Raw genomic sequence first — 24,206 nt, forward strand, 5'->3', positions numbered from 1 at the left:
AATAAGGTAACATAAGGCCCTGTCTTTCACCTCTCTTTTTCTAGGTCATCAAAGTCCAGAGCCAAGCAATGGCAAAACATCATGACCCAAAAGCAGAGATGAGCGGGAGGCTTTCTTTCAGACCAAGGAAGAGCGGAGGGGAAGAGGAAACAGGATGAGAGATATATGAAAGAAAGTAGATGGGGGAGGTAAAGAGAAGAACAACCTTGGACTGAACCTGGTTGACTCACTGGACAAAATGGAGGAAAAAAAGACTCTCTTTCTCTACTTGTCTCTTCATGTCCTTTAATTTGAGTGAATTCCAACATGTATTCGATTTAGAGTGTTTCCTACTATTAGCTGTCCCCTTCACTCTGTCTCTCATATCTCTGATTCTGCGACAATCTTTGACACAACTATATCTGCAACTAAAGGTACATTGAGTAATGTTTCCCCGCATTCCACAAACCATGTATTTTTGACTTGCCTGGCTTGCTGTTACCTCGGTACAATGTAACCTCCATTACTAGCCCAGTGTCCATGATTTTGACCAACCTCAGGTCTGGAAAAGTTGGGACAGTATGTGAAATGCAAAATGAAAACATAAAGCAGTGGTTTGCAAGTCCACTTTGGCCTGCATTTACGTGAAAACAGTACAAAGACAAAGATATTTCAGGTTTGATCTTATCATTATCATAGTGTTATGTAGAAATATGCACATTCAGAAACTAATACTGTGCAGCAAGTTCCAAATAATTTGAGAATTAGGATGTCTAAGATATTTATTTGAAAACACTTTATCAAGTGACACACTCTTGATAAAGTAAGGCCTAGTCCAAGTAAGGCCTAGTGCTTTGTGAACAAGGATGATTCAAGGTTCAACAAAAATGCAACAGGGAATAGTCCAGCAGCTTAAGAACAAAATTCCTCCACGAGCGCTTATACCTGTGGCCTTTTAACCCTCAGACGGCACTGCATTGTAATAAAACATCTGTGATCGATTGCTTCTCCTAGGTTTGAGAATACTCTGACAAATCTTTGTCAGTAAACACCACTTGTGGTCAAAAAATTCAAGTTAAGGCTGTCTTACTCCATGGTAGCCATATGTAAACAATGTCCAGAAATACCACTAATTTATCTGGACTCAAGCTTGTCTGATCTTCAAATTTGGAATGTGTGTAGTTAATATTGTTCATAAGACCATATACAAAATCACATATTGTGATTTTGCTCCCATTTAAAAACAGGTAGAGGTCAAACTTAAGTTGTTAAATCACTGCTTTTGGTTTTTATCGCCACTTCATGTACAAATGTTTTGTATCTGAGGTCGTCTGATTTTCAACATGTACATTCCATAAGCCATCACTCATAATCCAAAAGTATAATTTTTTTCCCATCACACCAACTTTTACTTGTTGTACCTTTAACTGGTGTTCAGATGTGTAAATATGAAATATAGATGAGCCAATTTTGCACTAATCACTGATTGGATAATTGCTCTTTTCTGTAATGGTCATACTGAGCATTTACTGTTGTGGAATTTAAAGCTTACTGTTTGTTTTTTTTAGCGGAAGACAATGTCAATTTGACCATTTTTATTGTTAAAATTTCAATCTCTTCTCATCATGATTAATGATATGGATATAACTGAGATCTATTTTACTCAACTGAGCAATGAGCAAGACTTTCCTGGTTTTAAATTATCTCTATTTTCTACTGATGGTGGTGTAAATGTGAAGTCAATAAAGAGGAGAATCTCTAAGACCTGGGGTTAATGTATGGCTCTGAAACTTAAAAGAAGTCTGCTTGGAAATGTAACACCTTCCAGAAGTATTTGGACTTCTGCTCATCATGCATTTCTTCATTAATCAAGGGTGAGTACAGGGAGTTGAGAAATGCTCACACAAGATGGTGGAACATTGAAGTGAGGATATCAAGGCAGCCACAGGAGGATTACCGAGGCCTTACACTGATGTCAGATAATTAGATCTTGCAGCTCCAGCTCATCTCAAAGGTACTGTGTTGTGGTCCATCACTTCAGAGAACAAAATTCCACTTGAGCTTTATACTGTCTTAAATTTGAACTTGAATATCGTATTTTCCAAGTTCCAAATAGGAAATTTCAACTGGAATAACCCTGTAACTTGTATTTCCTAATCGGAATGTCGGAGGAGCCTCAAAAATACTGAGATCAGATTCCAAGATGACTGCCAGCATAGAAACTGTGTAAAAGAAGTTGTATCATACAGTTTATTAGCACTTCAATATATTTGTGTCAGTTCTATCTATTTATATCAGCCATACACACAGTACTGCCCACTGCTTTTGGTGGATGTGTTTCTATGATGCTTGGATGCATCAAATATCACAAAATACACTGTTATCCACAGGCATTGCTAACAAAGCTAACCGGGAATAGTGGGAACATCAGTGAAAACGTAGGGTGACCATACTTCCTTTTTTCCCCAGACAAGTCCTCTGTTTTTGGGACCTAAAAATATGTCTGGCCAGGATTCCAAAATCACCAAAAATGTTGGGCATTCAGCTTTTCCTGTCTGCCCCAACTCTTGTCATAAGCCCTTAGGCCTTCCTAGAATTGTACACTTTTTTAATGACAAGGGTTGAAGTATTCAAGGGGTCAGAGCTGAGAGAAGAATAAGGACACACTGGCACCACTTCGATGCTGCACATGACTATAATCACCATTCACTGTGGTGAGTGGCTCTGTGTTTTACTAAAGTCTCAAAAAGAATTTTTTTTTAAATATGTGAAGGTAATTTAGCATAGGGGCATCACGGTGGTGCAGCAGGGACCTGGAGGTTGGGGGGTTAAGTCCTGTTCAAGTAATTTTTGGTGTGTTCTCCTGGTGTCCACGTGGGTTTGCTCTGGTTGGTAAACACACGTTGGTAGGTAGATTGACAACTCAAAAGTGTCCATAGGTGTGAGTGTGTGTGTGTGTGACTGTATGAGTGTGTGTCGCACTGCGAAGGATTAGTGTCCGCTCCAGAGTGTGTTCCTGCCTTGCGTCCCGTGATTCTGGGTAGGCTCTGGACCCACCGTGACCCTGAACTGGATAAGGGTTACAGAAAATGAATTAATTAATTAATTAGCATAGTCTCTTCTTCACGTGTGGAAGTGTTGGTGTGACCTTTGCTTTAATGTTACATCTATAATCTTACAAGAATGAAATTAATTTTGTCTGTCCCTATAACAAGGTCATCTGCACAGCTTTTTGATTAACATTACACAAAAACCAGCAAAATCTCCAGATTATTAACGCCAGAGATCAAGGGTTTACTGAGTATTAATGAGACTGAATTACATTACATAGGTCACAGTTGTACCTATCAGACCTTTATATAGAAATGTAAGTACTTAAATTTCTGTTCCCAGTGATGCTGTTCCTTTATCAAGTATACACTGTCTGGATCTGACAAGCTAAAGCATTTTTATGGCCAAACGTTGAATGGAAATATGTTTGTCTGCCCCGTGCCCCCATCCTGCCCCAAGTATCCTTATTTTTGAAAATAACAATATGGTTGCCCTGGTGTACGGATTTTGGAATATTTGAGTGCTGTTATTTCCAGCTTAAGAGGTCAATGGAATGCAGCATTGTACTCCTCAGCTTGAGCTTTGGTACTGGCCATGGTGAGAATCCAATTTCTGTTTTTTCTATGGGTACGCCTCTGTAGCTGAAATCCCTCATTTTAAGGGGTGTCTATAGATATTTGACCTTATCATTTATGTCAAGGTTGTGTATACAAACGTGTAGCCATATAGTGTAGGTCAGAACTCTACTCTTTAGTGAAAAAATCTGGTAAATATTATATTAGCATAATATCGTGTTTATTTTGCCACCTAGTGCCTTGCTGAAATGGTTAACTGATGTGAGGGCTTGGATGATCGAGAACTTCCTGAGCTTAAATAATAAAAAATCGGAAGCCATCATAATTGCTTCTCCTGCAAGAGTCAGGGGGCTTAGTGACACTACTGTTTGTATCCCTGGTTTTGTTGTCTCTATCTCAACACTAGTGAGAAATCTCGGAGTAATGTTTGATTCTACATTATCATTTGAATCGCATATTAACAACACATGTAGGACAGCCTTCTACCATCTTAAAAATATCTCTAGGATTCGCCCTTTTCTCTCTTTCACTGCTGCCGAGACCATAGTCCATGCATTTGTAACTTCCAGACTCGACTACTGCAATGCTCTGTTGTGTGGCCTCCCTGCTCGGGCTTTGAGCAGGTTGCAGTATGTGCAGAATTCTGCTGCTAGGGTGCTGACCCATACAAGATCTTGGGAGCATATTACTCCAGTCCTAAGTCGTTTTCATTGGCTTCCAGTGAGGTTTCGTATACAGTATAAATTGCTTGTGTGGGTGTTTAAATCCTTGCATGACCTTGCCCCTACTTATCTAAGTAGTTTACTTCAACCATACTCTCCAGTGCATACTCCTCGGTCCTCAAGCCTCCATTTGCTTGAGGTCCCACATTTTAAGCTAAGCACCATTGGAAATAGAGCATTTTGTGTTGCGGGTCCAAAGCTGTGGAATAGTCTTCCTGATGAACTACGAGCTTGTCCATCTGTAGATGTTTTTAAAACCAGACTCAAAACTCATCTTTTTAAACTAGCATATGGATGATACTATGTATATGTCTCTATGGTTATGTATGTTTGTATGTGTATTTACTTTTTATTTATTTTTTATCTATTGTACAGTGTCCTTGGGTCTCTTGAAAGGCGCTTTCAAATAAAAATTAATTTATTATAATAATAATTATAATAATTTATTATTATGTTATTATTATTATTTAAGGTAGTATTAGCAACTCCTGTTGTGACCAAAGGAGGGCACCAGAGGCCTATGGATTACATCAGCAGCGTTGATTCCCAGGCTTTGAATAGTTTTCAGGAGCAGTAGTAGGTTCCTCTAGGCCGTTATTGTGTACTCAGATATAAACTATGGAAGTCCCTTTAACAAAGGTCCAGAGAGATTAAATCAATGGGTGAGACAAATGAACACATATTTTAGTAATTTCATCTTTAAACGAGTGGTCTTCAGTGTCCACTTTTCTTTGTACAAAGCATTTATGAAGATGCCATGTTAGTGTTTGGCTATTAGCCTAGCTTTACTGATTTGCTAAGCAACTGTTGACAACTCCACAAACCAGTTTCCTCTTAAGTAATGTCTTTTTTTTTCATGGAATCTCTTTTACAAGCTCCGTGATTGGACTTACAGAAATCAAAGGAGATCGTGAGTACAGTTAATATGTCGGTACAAATTTTATTTAGGTCCTAACCTCCAAAAGAGTTAAAGTTAGATTTTACCCATATAGGTCTGAATAATTTTAACAGTTTCAGCTACACATTTATGAAGTCCCCCATTCCTAAATAAATAAATAAACAAACACTCTTCTTTTACAAACAGTGCAAAAAATGAAATCTAAACATGTAAAATTTACTTAAATCTCATCTATATCTACTATATCTAGTATTACTCATTTGGGAATTGTAAGGATATAGTAAGATTATTCAACTTAGTTTTACCTGTTTTAAATCATTTTATCTACAGAAAGTGTCTTATTCCATCAGCAGATATTTTTCTTAATTCAATAAATAAACCAAAATGATGCTTTAATGAAGCAAAAATATCTGCCGATGGAAAAAGACACTTTCTGTAGATAAAATGATTTAAAACAGGTAAAAATAAGTTGAATAATCTTACTATATCCTTACAATTCCCAAATGAGTAATACTATATATATATATATATATATATATATATATATATGAGATTTAAGTAAATTTTACTTGCTTTGATTTCATTTTTTGCAGTGTATGATAATTTGAAATGGGTATTAAATGTAGTAATAATAATAAAACATATAAAATAATATTTTGTCCCCATCCTCTCCTCAAATCGATTTGAATGTCACACAAGACAGCATAAGTCATTCAAAGATTGAGAAATAAGAAAACCAGACCAGACCAAGAACAGCAACTGAACAGCAGCAGATGTCTTCAATGTAAACTTTTTTTTACTTGCTTCATCAAAATCTGGTTTTACCTGTGTGTACAATAAATACATTTTTCACCATGATTAACAACTAAATACTTTTCATTGACACATGCCTGTCAAACCATTTTGAGCAGCGCTGGGTAAATCGGTTCTGTGTTTCTGGATTCCGCTGAGCTGCTTCTTCAACCATTACACCGCACTGTTTTGTGTCATGGCTTTATCGCATCTGATTTAATACTGTGGTGGAAAAACTTTTGTTACGTTCGTGGATCAAATGACAAAGTCCATTCTCTGTAGAAGAGAACATGGAAATTGGAAACAGCTCGTTGATACCTTTTTTTGGTTCAAAGAGACCCTGAAAAAAAATTGGAGTGAATGGAGAGCTGCTCTCGAATGGTCCTCTCATGGATCCACTGCTCACTTCCAGTGGGATGCTTTGGAAGGCAAAACCTGGGGGTCTGAGTCAGGTACATTAGGAGTTGCAGCTATAGTGTCATTCCAGCTTGCCATTTCAAAATTGCAGCCTAGAACCTGGATCCAAGGTCTATGAATGTTATGAATAAAGGGACATACTACATTGAAGCTAAAGTAATACAGTGGTAATCATAGTTTGTAAAGAAGAAAATACTGATATTTGTGCCTTTATTTGGTTCTCTTGCGCAGCCATCTTGTGGATTATTCACAAGTCATTCATTGCCCTTTGTTTGAAGTGTGCCCCTGAAAATTCTCAATTTCAAGGAGTATATAATACGACAGAGTTTTAGGGCCACGGCGTTGAAGAAAAAAAAAGATTTCGAGAATAAAGTCAAAATTGGCTGCACATATAATGTTGCTTAAGTCATGCTATGGTATAGATTTCAGGAATAAACATTTAGTTCTCTTCCACATCAGGACCACAGTGTGATTAGTGTTTAAACCCTGAATCGGTGAAGGAACCCATGGCTGTAGTTTCACATGATACAATTAATGATCATGAAAATGATGGATCCAGAGCGAGTGAAACTCCAGCGCCTCCACGAGGCTCCATTGCATTCCAGCTCGGACTCGTACAATAAACTAAAGCCGTATGCATCGAAGTCAGCAGCTGCACTGACGGGGGTTAGTCGTCATGTCGTGTGAATGAGTTTAATAAATAATTCTGTTCACTTCACTGACTGCTTCTTTCACAACTCACTCCTGGCGCACAGACTGTTAGTTTATTTTACACTATGTTAACTTTTCCGAGATTATTCTCAGAATTATTCCGAGATTTTTCTCAGAATTTGGACTTTATTCTCTGAATCATATTTTATGACCCCAAAACACTAATTGAGACCCCTACACCTAGGCAAAACGGAGAGGTAGGGCTAAGGTGAAATGTGTTTCACCTGAAAAATCAAAACAAGACTGAAAGAATTGTAGGAGAATTAGGATAAACAGAACAAAAGAACAATTACTTTAATAGCATGACAAGTACAGACTGAAAAAAAAATTCAAGATATTTATAAAGAAACACAAAAGATCCGAGACTCATAATGTCTAACATTCAATGTCTGTAAGCACTTGGTCGTGGTGATGTCAAGATCCTACCCAGAAAAACTGGGCTCAAGTCGGGAAAACACAGGGAGTGGGGGGGTTGTCCGCCAATCCTTCACAGAGTGACTCACGTTCACACATTTACTCAAAGCTATGGACACTTTTTGAATAGCCAATCCACCTACCATCAAATGTTTTTGTATCGTGAGACGAAACAGGAGCACCCAGAAGAAACCCACATGTACTCAGGGAGAGCACACCCAACTCCTCACCAGGGACCTGTGGACCCTGGACCTGTGTGACAGCAACACTATCTGTTGCATCACCGTGCAGCCCCTAAATGCAACATGCTCTATAAAAATGAGGAAGAATCAGAAATACAAACTCTCCAAGGACCTGAGAAACACAGACCAGAACTAGACAAAGACTCTGAAGGAGAAACAGCCTAAGGGCATTCAAGGGGAAAACACCAAGAACACGAGGAAAAAGTCTGGTAAGAAACCAAGACTCAAAAAAGATTTGGTAAGAGATACAAACAGCAAAAAAAAAAAAAAAAAAAAATGGCATGAAGAGTAAAATAAAGATCTCTCTCTCTCACTTTCTCTCTCTCTCTCTCTCTCTCTCTCTCTCTCTCTCTCTCTCACACACACACACACACACACACACACACAATATGGGACAAACACTAACACAAATTAAATGCATACTCCATCAGTGCAGTTTAAAGAGATGGAACTTTCACCTGCATAAAACCTCCATACATCATTTCATTAATAACATCTCATTAACCCTCACAAACACACACACATAGGTCCAGTATAATGAGACCTACTGATTAAAGCCAGCTGTTTAAATACCTAGGTACATATGAGTAATCTCTCTTAAATAAACATTTATATGCAGCCCCCAGAAAACAATCCCAGGACTCACACAGGGCGGCAGGTTGGTGGAACATGCAGTGCCACTGCCACACAGCTCCAAGCTCTCAGAGTCCTGGCATTAAGCTTGGTGTGTTCTCCCTGTGTTGGTGTGGGTGTCCTCTCACAGTCCAAAGACATGTCGGTGAGTAGATTTGCTGTGTGAAACTTTACACAGGTGTTAGTGACTGGGTGAGTGTGTGGTGCACAATGATGACTTGTGCCGTCTTGCCCAAAGTAATTCCAGACAGGCTCCAGATCCACTATAATATTTAACAGCCTGAACCGGCTCACACTGTTAAAAGGTCAACAAATTGTCATTGTTTGCATGTCAGCAGCTGAAAATTTTCTCTCCACACGCCTGTGTCTGATGAAGAGATTGTACAGAAGCAAAGAGCATCTTCTGCCACGTAAGTATGGCAGGTTAATATTTACACTGGTTACGTTGTTGAGGTACATCACTTCCGGCTGACTGGTCGCGTGCTCGATTTGAAATTGTCTGGATTTAGACCAAATCACAGCACAGAAACAGCTCTAACGAGTAACTAATGACTTACTCCTTTCACTTGATAAGAGCTGTATCTCTATTCTGGCGCTGCTTGACAGTCTGTGACCTTTTTTTTTTACGACCACTTTCCTGATGTAATCCAGCTGTTTCTTCTAACTGTAAGATGGTGTGGGCACCTGCTGCCATCGCATCTGTTGAACACACCTAACCCCTGTTTATGTGAGTGGACAGACGAAAAGTCATTTCGCTGCAATGTTGTACTTGTATAACTTTGCATGTGACAAATAAATTGAATCTAATCTAATCTTAGTGCAGAGTTTGATACCATAGATCATGTGATGCTTCTTGATAAGCTGGAAAATCTAATAGGAATAAAAGGATCTGCCCTCTCTTGGTTCAGATCCTATTTATCTGACCGTTATCAATTTGTTTATCTCAATAGTAAATCCTCTAATCATACTTTAGTTAAATATGGTGTTCCACAAGGGTCAGTGCTTGGCCCTGTGTTGTTTACACTCTGCATGCTGCCACAGGGTAGACTAATCCGTAAGCATGGTATTCAATTCCACTGTTACGCTGATGACACACAACTGTATATATCAGCCAAACCTAATGATGTTGCTTGTCTACGTAAAATAACAGAATGTCTAACTGAAATTAAAGACTGGATGATGCAACATTTTCTCATGTTAAATTCTGATAAAACCGAGGTCTTGTTACTAGGTACAGATACTCAAAAACTTTCATTCAGAAATGCTGCTATTAATCTTGATAATTCAACAGTAACACATCACCATCATTAAAAACTTAGGGGTAGCCTTTGATTCGACTCTCACATTTGATACCCACATATCCAATACGCTCAAAACCGCTTTCTTCCACCTACGCAATATTGCCAAAATTCAGCATATTTTATTCTTAAAAGATGCAGAGAAATTAGTGCATGCTTTTATAACTTCACGTCGAGACTACTGCAATGCGCTCCTGGCAGGGAGCTCGTGCAAAGCATTACACAAGCTTCAGTTAGTTCAAAATGCAGCAACCAGTGTGCTCACTAGAGCTAGAAAATTTGATCATATAACCCCAGTTCTCTCGCCCCTACACTGGCTACCTGTAAAATTTTGCATTGACTATAAAATACTCCTCTTAGCTTATAAATCTCTAAATGGTTCAGGCCCTCAGTCTCTTACTAAACTTCTCATACCTTATCGCCCGTCACATACACTTCGTTCACAGGATGCCTGTCTACTCTTAGTTCCTCACATTAAGAAAAACACTGCAGGAGGAAGAGCCTTTTCTCGCAAAGCTCCTCAACTCTGGAATAGCCTTCCGGTTACTGTTCGGGGCTCAGACACACTCTCAATCTTTAAATCTAGATTAAAAACCTACCCTTTCAAACAAGCTTTTGGTTAATCACTCACTTTCAGGTTACTCCTTCTCTATTAGTGTTCGAGCTAGTTTTCATATTATCACTGCTCTGTATAAACCCTGTCATATGACCATAGCTACAGCTTTTTTAGTTAGTTTTCTGGTAACCGCCAACACGCAGTCTGTTGCTGGGTTCTCATGCCTGACCCGTGGAAGCTTTTTTCGCAGGACAATTTTGCCTGTTGTTTACCATGAACCTACTAACCTCTGTGATTTTATTTGTTCCCTTTGTCTGATTTTCTTTCTCCTGTCTCTCTCATGCTGTGAGATGGCCTGCTGCTCTCCAGGTGTTGCCCTGATCCAGCACCTGACCCTGTGTGTCCTGTACAAGATCCTGGCCTTGTCTCATCTACACTATCATGCTTGGCCATGCTGTTTTATCTCAAATTAACTCTGCACCTACTTTGATCTCCCACAGAATCACTGATCACCTCCTCCTTCCTCAGACTCATACATCACTAATATTCTACATTCACATTACTATAACCCATTCATCTGTCATCAGTTCACTTTTACTTCTGTTCTGTTCTCTGTTGTGTCTGCGGTGTCGACCCGAGGAGGATGGGTTCCCCGTATGAGTCTTGGTTCCTTCCAAGGTTTCTTCCTCGTGTGCTGAATGAGTTTTTCCTTGCCACTGTTGCCCCTGGCTTGCTCATAGGAGGCTTGGACCCAGATCTCTGTAAAGCTGCTTGGTGAAATTTTTTTTTTTGAAAAGCGCTATATAAATAAAATTTGATTGATTGAATTTGATCTTGTTAAAGTGCACCCTCAGTTGCAATCAGATATAAGCTATGATGTGATGTGATTTTTCTGCCTGCCTCCCAACACACACACACACACTCCTAAGCTACAAAGTTGGCGGCACACACTCAGAAAAAAGGTATGGTACTGGTACATTATAGTAAAGGTTCAAACTGTGTAAATGGACCTTTAAAGATAAAACTTTCTCTGTGTTTTGGCTGTTGCTGTGGTGCTGAGGTAAGGATTATGATGCTGTTTGACCAATGTTTGCATGAAGGAGATATACTTGAGAGTGACCTGTGAGTGACATGTGAGTTGGGATCAAAAGAGAAATGTCAAACCAATGGAAAATTTGATACAAAAATGGCAACTACAAGCATCAAAACATGGAAATCTAAAAATCCTGGCTGGATGATTTTTAGATCCCTAAAAGAGGATGTGTCTGGTATAAAAATAATAATTAAAAAAAAGGATGTATTGTCAGCCTAACTAAGTTGCAAGAAGGCCACCTGATGGTCATCTTAACCTAGGACAGTTTGCCAGTCTCAAGTGACCAAATGCATTCTGTATGTTAAGACCGTGGTCATATTTGCTAGCGTAGCCATGCTGGTTGTCATGGCAACAAGGCAGGCATGGGGATGTGGACTAGGACAGTGCTGGTCCTGACTCATGAGTTTGGTATATTTTCATTTGTTGTGTGATTCCGAAAAATTGTGAGGTTGATAGTACAGCCCTACTTCGTTAATCCAGCCCACTAGAACAGCTCCACGTTGTTAGCTAAACATGCTGAAGGAACTGAGCTGAACACAGTTTGAAAACATTCTGCAATGCAGTGTAAAAGAGACATATCTTTGGATGCGAAGCACAGAGTAGCACTTCTTTGTGGAACAGTTCCTAACTGTGAATGAGAAGCAAGTGAGTGATCCATGAACCAGGCCTAAGGGTCCACAATCAGTGTTATACCCATATAAGAAATTCTGTCTTAACTGAAATTTCCATTCCACATTAAATTGTTCTGTAGTCACATGTTGCACCATTTAAGTTGGAATGGAACAAAAGTGAGTTTGTAGCCTGAAGGCTAATGTTAACTTATAAATTTAAAAAGTGTAGACACCACAAAGATGACATACTTCATTCATTTAGTTCTGTAATCACTTCATCCTGTTCAGTGTCGCGGTGGGTAAGGTATCTACTACGAATCAATGGGCACAAGGCAGGAACACACCCTGGACGGACTACTTCCTTATTCACTATCTTCAAAGCCGTTTTAGCAAAGGACATATGCCCATATAAGATCTAATATAAAATTTGAATTAAAAAGTAAGAATATAATTGCTTCATTGTTAAAGGTGAGAGGTGAAATTTAAACATAAAAAAATAAATAATAACAAAATTAAGGTGGAATGAAACATTTGAGTTAGAATGTTCTACCACTAGGAGTTTGGTGTGTTCTGCCCGTGTCTGCGTGGGTTTCCTCCGGGTCCTCCTGTTTCCTCCCACGTTGGTAGGTGGATTGGCGACGCAAAAGTGTCTGTAGGTGCGAGTGTGTGAGTGTGTGTGTTGCCCTGTGAAGGACTGGCGCCCCCTCCAGGATGTATTCCCGCCTTGCGCCCAATGATTCCAGGTAGGCTCTGGACCTACTGGGACCCTGAACTGGATAAGCGGTTACAGATAATGAATGAATGAATGAATGAATGAATGAATGAACTATTATCCACAACTTCCTCGTCATTTAAGGTAGCACAGGAAATTGCTTCATCATTTAAGGTATTCATGCCATTTCTGGTTCTCATAATATATCCACTGGGTGGCTGTCTGTGTGTAATTAAGATCTTTAGATCTTTAAGGTGAGAGGTGAAATTTTAACCAAAAAAAAAAAAAAAAATTAAGGTGAAATGAAACATTTGAATTGGAATGCTCTACTACTAGGAGTTTGGTGCGTTCTCCCTGTGTCCGCATGGGTTTCCTCCAGGTCCAAACACACGTTGGTAGGTGGATTGGCAAGTAAAAAGTGTCTGTAGGTGTGAGTTTGTGAGTGAACGTGTGTGTATTTTGCCCTGTGAAGGACTGGCGCCCCCTCCAGGGTGTGTTCCCACATTGCGCCCAGTCATTCCGGGTAGGCTCAGGACCACTGCGACTCTGAACTGGATAACAGGTTTCAGACATTGAATGAATGACTGAATAACATATCTATTAAAAGTTTGTGGACACCTACAATCTTTCTTTTTTTATCAAGTATGAATATTGCTGTAGTAACGGCTTCTTTTTTACTGGTAGGGCTTCACCCTACATGCTGGAATGTTACTATGAGCACTTGATTGCAAGCAGCCATGTTAAAAAAATATTGAGGTCAGGTATTGATATTAGATGATTAGTTCTGGATCACATACACCACTCCAGCTCATGCCAGAAGCACTGGATGGAGATCCATCTCTCTAGAGGACACAGTTCTATTGCTCCACAACCAAGGGCTGACCTCTACCTGACATTTGGCATTGGGCTTTATGACCCTAGTGCAGCTGCTGCTGTACTGGGTCTATAGCTATTGGCAATGCTTTTCTAAGGGGATTATACAGGCTGTGCATAATTGAACATGTGTGTTGGTGGGCATATCGTGTTTTTTTTTTCCCACACATTACTGACCACCTCATTATTGATCAAATGAAAGAAAGGTTGCATATCGGGACCAAACAAAGTCAGTTTCCATTGGTTGGCCATTCTGTCTGTTCACCCCTAGTATAACAAAACTTTCCCTGGCCTCACATGTAAGTGCTTAGTACACAAGTCATTTGTCATCCTGTTTCATTCATCAACTCTTTCATTATACTTTCCCTGCCGACATGTGCTACTGAAAGCTCATTAAGTATTTATAGATCTTTCTCTGGCTTTCCTCCTCCAACTCCCACAGCACTTCCTTCTATTTGGCTTCCGTTCCCCTGAATGTCTCCTTAACATCACAAGTCCCAGGTGAGGTGAGATTGTGGCGGATTAGCATTTCAGGCATGTGTGTGTGGGGCCCTGTTTACACTTGTAATTAAAATGCGTCCTATATCTGGATGCTGTCTGTGATCAGGATTCGGATGTAGTCCACCCCCCCCATCATTCCCAGCATGTCCACCTTTGTCCAGCATATGTTACAGCTGCCAGATCCCAGACAACAAAGGGCTAATGGTATAGATAAACCAGACCACTTTCTGCAGTTGGTTATGAACAGGTCCCACAGTGTCAATCATTGCATTTTAATGTGAAGACATCAAAAGTTTGATTGAACGTTAGGGTTAAGGCTAGGGTTAGGCCAGTGGTACTTCTGGAAAATGTAATGGTAAGACTCCATGAAATTAATAGATGTCTACGTTATTCATTCATTCATTCATTCATTCATTATCTGTAAGCGATTATCCAGTCGCCTAACTGGAATCACTGGGTGCAAGGCAGAAATACACTCTGGAGGAGGTGCCAGTCCTTCACAGTGTGACACACACACACCCACTCACACCTAGGGACACTTTTGAGTCACCAATCCACCTACCAGTGTGTTTTTGGACTGTGGGAGGAAACTGGAGCACCCGGAGGAAACCCATGCAGGCACAGGGAAACTCCTCACACCAAACTCCTCACAGACAGTCACCCGGACTGCAACACTACCTAAGCCACCGTTCCGCCCTCTCTATGTAATGTCCGTGCAATTCGCAGGTAAATGATTTTTGGTGTTTTTGAGTGCATTTGTGGGCGACATGGTGGCGCAGCAGGTAGTGTCGCAGTCACACAGCTCCAGGGACCTGGAGGTTGTGGGTTTGATTCCCGCTCCGGGTGACTGTCTTTGAGGAATTGGTGTGTTCTCCCCGTGTCTGCGTGGGTTTCCTTCGGGTGCTCCGGTTTCCTCCCACAGTCCAAAAACACATGTTGGTAGGTGGATTGGAGACTCAAAAGTGTCCGTGTGTGTGAGTAAGTGTGTGTGTTGCCCTGTGAAAGACTGGCGCCCCCTCCAGGGTGTATTCCCGCCTTGCGTCCAATGATTCCAGGTAGACTCTGGATCCACCGTGACCCTGAACTGGATAAGCGGTTACAGATAATGAATGAGTGTGTTTGTGAGCACCAGATAGGACCAGATATGCCACACTTTGTTGTATTGTGAGGTCCACCAAAATGTCCATTTTATTTCCAAATGTTCAAAAATAACCCTTATTAAGCTTTTTTTCTTTTTTCTTTTTTTTTTTTTTTTTATTAAAACGGGTCCTTTAATATGAAAAGCTATAAAAGTGGAATTATTTACATTTAGTTACTGAGGTTAGGGTTAGGTGTAGTGTTAATTAGCTACAGTAGTGCTGGGCGATATGAGTGCAAATCAATATCACGATTAACTGAACATTTTACCATAATCACGATTAATGAGCAATTATTTTGTTTGTGTTTTTTTGCCCCTCACAGTTCACTGATGGGGTGTGTACTGTAAATATGCTCCAGTATTAAAGCTGGGATATGTTTTTTCTAATGTTGCTGGGAGCTTGTTCCTCTCTTTTTTTGAGCACTGTTCATATATTGTGTGATTGCGCTTTGGTCTTTGACTTTGATTTGCGATTTGACTTTTGACTTCTTTTTGTTCTCTGTCATCTTAATTAAAGTCAAAACACAACACGTACAAACTACAGCGATGTTTTTCTATGTTACGAGCTGCTCCAGTTGCTTGGTAGGCCTCTGCATTTAGGTTCTCCTCCGTGTTGCTTCCATGTGGCAAACAGGGGCAGAATTACGTGACTACAGTGTGGTAGTGTGTTTTAAAAGGCCCAGTACATGAACACACAGTGGGGAAATAACAGAATAGTAATTAAAAAAAAATTAATTGCCCCACCCTAAGCTACAGTACTCAATATTTCTATGGACATTCCTCACAAGTATTGAAAACCAACCTGCATGTGTATGTGTGTGCATATGTTTAACAGCAGGCTTGACTGACAGTAACAGTGTTAAAGGATGTCATGTATCTTCAGCAGAAGCAGGTCCAGAGGGATGTAACACATTCATTCTCAGCTGTTGTGATCTTCTTCTCTCACCCTCTTTCACTTTATCTCTCTCACACTTGCGGTCATTCTGTTTACCAGGTCTGCTGCATTCATTCATGCTTTAGTCAAACTCCTCAGTGAACCAAGTCTTCTTTTTAGCTATGTGTATAGTAAAAGCACCCTTTAAAATGAAGCCAGGAAGAAGGACTCCCATGACAGCCCATGGTATCGGATCTCACAGCTGTATTATCGCACCCAAGAACAAAGCCAGATGCAGAGCTTTACCAGCTGTTCCTTAACTGCACATATGGCACAGAGGATGTAATGGAACAGACCCAGTCTTCCAGTGTTTGTAATGTGCCAAAGGGTAATACCTTCAGAGCTGAAGATTTCCGTCCCCACACCACACATCAGAGATGGAGGTCCTTCTTTGTTCCTTAGGACTTCTGTGTTCTGTACGTTTTTCTTTGTCATATCACATCAGTACGAGGAAGTGTCTACAACTCTTTGACTATATGTAAGTCTGTTTCAGGAGGACCCATGTCCCCCTCAACATACACCCCTCATTGTAGGGCTCAGTTATACAGGCCTGCTATGTACTCTTAGTGTAATGCACATGTATACTACCCCCTGTACAGTGGGTATGATGAAGAATATTTTCATCTGGCCAGAATTTTCCATGTCTCTGTAGACCAGTGCCTGTTGGCATTGCTGCAACAATTATCTACTGTAATATGAAAGGAGTTGATGTTCTTGGTTATTTCCTGCATTGACTATGTAAGTCACCAGCTTTGTGCACAATTTCAGTACCTTTTTTGATGTCTTTCCTGTAGCTGGACATACAGATGTTGCTTTGGTCACTGTTGCTATTGAAACACTATACAGCTGAACAGCCCTTATGACTTAAAATCCTGCCATCTGTGGCCCAGATTTGATCTAATTCAGTTTTGTTTGATTCGGATCAAGGTCAACTGACTCTGATCAGCATAAACTATACACTGTTTGGACAAATGTATTGGGATAAACCTCATAATTATTGCCACAAGTGTACAAAATCAAGCACCTGGCAACTTTATGAACATTTCTAAAAAGAATAGGTCATTATGTAAAGCTTACTGGATTTGAGTACTCCAAATAGGATGCTGTCATTGCAACAAATCAGTTTGTTGCAGATATTTAGTCTATTCTAGACAGTCCACAATCAACTGTGAGTGATATTTTGTAAAAATTGAGGCATTTAGAAACCACGGGAACTCAGATTCAAAGTGGTACACCACACAGTTACAAAGCAGTGTCAATCTACTCAATAACTGCAGAATATTAAACCTGCTCTGAAATTAATATCAGCACAAAAACTGTGTGCCAGTAGCTGCATGGCTTCAGTTTCCATGGCTGAATAGTTGTAAGCAAGGTTTACTTAACCAAGTTTAAAGAATTTTACTGGCCCACACTGAGCCTGACCACAGCACCCGTGTCTGCGTGGGTTTCCTCCCACAGTCCAAAAACACATATTGGTAGGTGGATTGGCGACTCAAAAGTGTCCGTAGGTGTGAGTCAATGTGTGTGTGTGTCTGTGTTGCCCTGTGAAGGACTGGCGCCCCCTCCAGGGTGTGTTCCCGCCTTGAGCCCAATGATTCCAGGTGGGCTCTGGACCCACCGTGACCCTGAACAGATAATGAATGAATGAATGAATAGCTGCAGAGGAGGGACCAACTCCATATTAATGTCTGTGGATTCAGAATGGGATGTTTTTAAAGCTCATATAGCTGTTGTCCATATGGTGTATGTGCAAAAGTTGGACTCTTAAAATTAGTATAATTTGTTTATTTAAGTGCACCCATTGTGGACACATATCTCACTTGTGCCCATGCAACTTGCACAATCTCCATAGAGATATATAAAGTGAAATGGGATGAATATGAGTCTTAGGTCACCATGCCCAATGTTTATAGGTCTACAGGGTAATAACGCCTCCAGTATTGGGCTATGGAGCTTTGAACTCTCTTCTCTGTGTTCATCCGTATCCTTTGGTCTATGACTTGAATGGCATTTAGAACCAGAAATATTTCAACAGCCAGTCTAAAGCTGTCCTGTTCCCAGTTTTATCTCAGGATTTAGTTCAGGTGGGTCTGGATTTCATGATGAAGGATAAAGGATGTAGCTTTGCACTTCATGGATGCTGACCTTCTCTCAGAAGGACTGCATGTTCAAACGTCCTTCCTCTGACCACTGCAGTCTTGCCCTTGCCTTGAGCAAGTCACTTCCCCCCAGGGATGGTGCAGCATTGCCACCATGCGAAAGTTCATGAATAAAGAATGTAAAATGGGAGCCTGAATGACACAAAGCTCACAGAGCAAAAGGCTTCAAAATACAAATATCCTTTTCATTATAGGGGCTGCTAAATATATTCATTACTTACCAGCAGACCGCTCTAGGAACTCTGCAAACGGGGAATGATGAAAGTGAATGTAGAAAACTGGGAGGGCAGGAGGATGTTGTTAAAGTCCTTAAGAAAAAACAACTATAAATATATTCTTTATGATCCATATTTATGAAAGCATGAAGCTCTTCCTACCAAGCCTTATGGGAAATGTCTGAAGCATAGACACTGTTTAAAGGCTCTTGTGTCATAAAAAATTGACATATGACATTGGTCTGCCAATAAAACATTTCTGTAAGCGTTAGAAGACTTGCAATAAGATCCCTTTTCAGCTGTGATCTGTTAATAACCTTCAGAATAGTAGGGTTTGTATAAATATCACAGTCTGTGAAATTAGTAGAGTACTTTGTGTGCAAGTACAATACACTAGAGTCACGTTTTCCAACCCTGGTCATATATCTTAAGCACAGCCATGTGATCTATGAGCCATGTGGTCAGTTGCTATCCTAACATCTGGCACCATCAGGCCAGAGAGAGCCTTAAGCCTGTAGGTCACGCCAGACTGTGAGTCACAAAGCTGACTAAAAAAAAATATATATATATATATATATATATATTAGTGGTAATCTGCTGAATTTTAAAGAATTATGCTTACAATAAAACAAATTAAATGGAAAATGAATAGTAAAAAACAAAAGCTTTTTGGTGCTAAAATAAAACAAAATGTAGAGGAAGGTAGCAAAATATTGTGATGAGGTTAAATTGGGTTAAAAAAAAATATGGGGGTGTGACAACATGGAAAAACCAAGCATTGAATGTACTAGTTACCCATTCCCAAGAATCTCAGTACTGATGACTAAGCCTCAAGAACCTTGTGGTGTATTGTGCAGATCCAAGGTGATTATTTCTAGCCGAAGAAGACTCAAAACCTGCATCAGTCACAAACTAAGGGAGATTGCTTTTGTTGACATCCACAGCAAAAATAAGCATATCGTGGCCGTCCCATGAAAGACATTTACCTCCAAACACAGCAACACTACAGGAGAAGGAAACAATCTTTGTAACTGTCTGTGGAAATCATTGTAAATAGATTTTATTCCAAGTAATTTTGGAGCATTTCTATTGATTCGTTCATTATGAAATTTTCAAATGATGATATATTTTTAAATGATATAGAAAACTAAAAAGCAACAATCACATGTTTTTCATTGGACAGCAACAGTATGTTGGCTAGGCCAATATTCAAGACTATTGCTTCAGTGAGATATATTATACTCCACATATTTGCACAGTTCTTAGTGGTCTTAAAACATCTGTGATTTGCCTTTGTCAAAATACAACAGGGATCAACCAACACTGAACTTTTCTTACCCTGTCTAAACAGAATTGTTCAGAAAGCATCTGTTCATTCTAATTGTGAGGTTCACCATATTTAATCAATACTCTTCTTTTTCTGCACACATTTAATTTGTTGTGCTATGTTTAACTTCATCTTCATGCTCTCTCATATGAGCGGGTCCAGTGCTGTGATTGGTGAGATACAGGAAAGGAGGCAGGACAATTGTAAAATGCCTGCTATATACAGTATATGGACATTACAAGTATTGGGACAGACAACCTAATAATTTTATTTAGATGTTTCATTAAGTCTCATTGCCACAGGTTTATAAAAGCAAGCACATAGCCTTTAAAATAATTTGTGAATGTATGGGTGGTTCCAAAGAACTTTATTTCAGCTTGATGCCACTGTTACAACATAGATATTCTATGACTAGTGTGTATGGTAATATTGAAAAGTTCACGCATTAAGGAACCATAGCAACTCAGCTGTGAAGTGGCAGACCACATGAAGATACAAAGTGGGGATACCGGGTGCTGAGGGGCACAGTGCATAAAAGTCAAAAGCTGAAAGTGCAGCTGCTGGGTTTCAAACCTGCTGTTATACCTGCAAAAAGAGATCAACTCAATACACTGTATATATAACATCCATATTAATGTATGTGGATGTCATAAAAGCTCCTGTACTTTTGTTCAGGATGTAAGATGTAGCACAAAATCAGAAGGACTCACTTCATCCCATTTTTCTCATTTAGGCAGCACACAACTAACTTCTTTAATATCAGGTCATTGTTGAGATTCAAAACATCCACGCTTGGAAACATGACAACATTGTTGCTAGGTATATCCTTTACAACATGATGCATGCCCTTCCAGAATACCTGAATCCTGTTGTACTGCCAAAATATATGCATCACTGTGCCCTTGCTAGCCTGCCATTTAAGGCTTAGCAAAGATGAATTAGGAGCCATCTTGTGGAGACATGTTGGAGTGAATAAATCCTGTAGAAAAATTTTAATTCTGTTCTCCTCTACAATACTACAGTTTCAAAATACCTTGTTCCAAACATATATTGTCATCAAAATCCAAATGACAAATCCTTTTCCCACCCAGGTATGTGTATCAAAATATGACACACCAGAATATGACAGAACTGAGTCTGTTGATTTGGCAAAAAGCCTCCCTTTTGCGTATTTGTAAATCCTTTTAAAAGGCTGAGTTTAAGAGCTGGAAATAGGTTTGGATCTGTTCAAATATTTTATCCCCTGGTTACAAACACTTGACGAATCTGTTATTGCAGATAGATGGCAGTTCCTCTGGGTTAGGGTTAAAGCAGGCAAAACTGGATTAAGGAAACTGATGGAATTAATTTATATATATATATATAGGTACATGTTACTAATCAAAAAATAATAAAAAATGTCATCATGACATGTATTCCCGCCTTGCGCCCAATGCACCAGACATAAGTAAATCAGCTGATAATGTTGAATGAGTAACCCTGCCACTAGCCTCTGCTAACATCGGATAAGATGCTCTATGTCCAGCTAGCAGCCAGTAACACTGCCACTAGCCTCTACTAACATCAGATAAGATGCTCCATGTCCAGCTAGCAGCTAGTAACCCTGCCACTAGCCTCTGCTAACATCGGATATGATGTTCCATGTCCAGCTAGCAGCCAGTAACCCTGATACTAGCTACTGCTAACATCAGATAAGATGCTCCATGTCCAGCTAGCAGCCAGTAACACTGCCACTAGCCTCTGCTAACATCAGATAAGATGCTCCATGTCCAGCTAGCAGCTAGTAACCCTGCCACTAGCCTCTGCTAACATCGGATATGATGTTCCATGTCCAGCTAGCAGCCAGTAACCCTGATACTAGCTACTGCTAACATCAGATAAGATGCTCCATGTCCAGCTAGCAGCCAGTAACCCTGCCACTAGCCTCTGCTAACATTGGATAAGATGCTCCATATCCAGTTAGCAGCCAGTAACACTGCCACTAGCCTCTGCTAAGATTGAATACGATGCTCCATGTCCAGCTAGTGGCTCCTAACATTGCCATTGGTGGCTGCTGACATTCATGAAGGAGCTCTGTGCTCAGCAAGCAGCTCATAGCACTGCTGCTAGTGGTTGCTAACATCTACCAAGGTATTCTGTGTCCAGCTAGCTGCCATAACTGCTAACTAAAAGAGTGGGGATGTGGCTTGATTTCATGACTGTAAATATGAATTTTACTCTAAAACTATAGGGTGAACCCAAGAGCAAAAGTACCAAATTTTGTCTTTCCTTGCTGTTGTGTAACTTTAACTTAACTTGTATTGCAAAATAAATATCATCTTCACCACTCACTACTCTTCAATCACAGTTATATTTAACAAATACTCCCCCAGACAAACATCACGCTAGAACTATTTTTCTCCATTTCCCCAATGGAATAAATCATAAAATGAAATTAAGAGAAGGTCATTTCCAGGCTGATCCTTGTTAATATGCTGTTTACGTTATTCAAAGTTAATCTGTTTACTGTTAATGTTCCTCAAATGTACTAAATTAGTGGGGGAATCCGCTAACATGCTTTATCGCACTTGTTTATTGAATATAGATGTGCTGATATGAAATCTCTTTCTTTAATCGTCTTAAACTTTAAACGTGCATCACACTCATCATAAATTCATCATAAAATATCAAGATACTGGACAAGTCTTTTTGTTCTGGGTTTTGATTTTGATTTTGAGGGCATATGTGAACGGGAAATTGTTTTGGAATTAGGACCTTGCATTGCAGGTAGGGTTCTTTGGTAGGGTTTTGCAGCTGATGACCTTTCCTTCGAGCTGGCAACATGCTGCATTATGTGTTTGAAGTGAAGGACAGTGGTGGAGATAAACCACCATGATGACGGATGACTCTGACTCTTGCAGTAACTGCTTTAGAGTGCTCCACTAAAATGACCAGGAATATTGATGACCGTTATGCAGTGTAATGGTGATGACTGTGTTCTTTCCTGCTAAAAGTGAAGTTTTGATGTATTTAAGGTCACTATGCCCAATGTGGGTTAAAGGGCTATAAATCACTCCCACATTGAAATGTGGAGCAGAGCAGCTGTGTTCCCTGGAAGGGTGGAGGTCCAACCAATAACTCTGGGATAAGTTGGAGTGATATTTGAGATTCAAAATGAATCATCCATCATTTGTACCCCACCTCAGAGTACAGGCTGCTATTGATGTGAAGGGGGCCAATATTCAGGTCATGCTTTTTATTCCAGAGAAATATTGAACAAATATTTGGACATGTATTATGGATCTATGGGTACTTCTCAACAATGCAGTGACACTGACGTGGTGGTGTTGTGTTAGTGTGTTGTGCTTGTGTGAGTGGATCAGACACAGCAGTGCTCCTAGAGTTTTTGACACAGTGTCCACTCACTGTTCACTCTGTGAGACACACCTACATTGCTAGTCCACCTTGTAGATGTAAGTCAGAGACAGTAGCTCATATGTTTCAGCATGGATCTCACATGTTCAACATCTCCCTGAACAATACCATCACAATTATGGGCCTCACTCACTTGGAGAAAAGGGACACATATTTTAGAATGCTGTTCACAGACTTCAGATCAGCATTCAACACCATCATTCTTCAGCACCTGATGAAAAAGCTGAGCCTACTGGCCCTGAATACCTCCCTCTACAAATGGATCCTGGACTTTCTAAAAGGGATGCCTCAATCAGTGCAGGTCTGGAGCAACATCTCCAGTTTCACCATATTGAATACAGCCACTCCCAAGGGCAGTCTAAGTACTCTGCATTTCACTTTGCTGACCGGTGACTGAGCGGCAATGCATAGGTCAAATTACATTATTAAAAGGTGATGTTATAAAAATTCAGAAGATGTTTCCTCACCAGTTGCTTGCGCTCATGTCTCTTTGCAAGCTCGAAACTAAAGTTTTAACAAAGTTTGCTGTCAGTAAATGGCTAAAAAACAAAACAAAGTGCCTTGGTCTGTTGTGCTAGGCTTTCTCTCTCTGCTTACAGCAGTGGAAAGGCATCTGGAGTTTTTTAGACAACAGAGAGACCTCAAAACATTGAAAAGTAGGATCCGAGAGGAGGATCATTCTCTATTCCTTTTCCATGGGTGGGTAATATTGACTTACTGTCTCCACATTTAGGACAACTTCATTAGAGTAAACAGACAAAATGTATTACAAAACTAAACAACTCAAGTAACAAATGAGTTTCTGAGTCGTTTTTTCTGAGTCTCAAACATACCATTCCACCTTAAAAGACACTGAGCTTCTGAATTTTAACAAACCAGAGAGAACTGCATTTACCCAGAATCGTTGATGTTCCCTCTAAATTTGCTGATGATATTCATCA

At 39.9% G+C, this 24,206-nt stretch overlaps 1 protein-coding gene across 2 annotated transcripts in view; it reads left to right on the plus strand.

Annotated features, from left to right (window-relative positions):
* carmil3 (capping protein regulator and myosin 1 linker 3) overlaps positions 1 to 1,726 on the plus strand; it is a 100,342-nt gene extending 98,616 nt beyond the window's left edge. For both annotated transcript variants that reach the window (XM_066681083.1, XM_066681084.1), the window contains exon 40: positions 45 to 1,726. In XM_066681083.1, coding sequence (XP_066537180.1) covers positions 45 to 85 — 41 coding nt within the window. In that variant the 3' untranslated portion in view covers positions 86 to 1,726. The remainder of the gene's footprint in view (positions 1 to 44) is intronic.
* Positions 1,727 to 24,206: the final 22,480 nt, after the last annotated feature.

The sequence above is a fragment of the Hoplias malabaricus genome, chromosome 9, assembly GCF_029633855.1.
Source record: "Hoplias malabaricus isolate fHopMal1 chromosome 9, fHopMal1.hap1, whole genome shotgun sequence".
Lineage (NCBI taxonomy): Eukaryota > Metazoa > Chordata > Actinopteri > Characiformes > Erythrinidae > Hoplias > Hoplias malabaricus.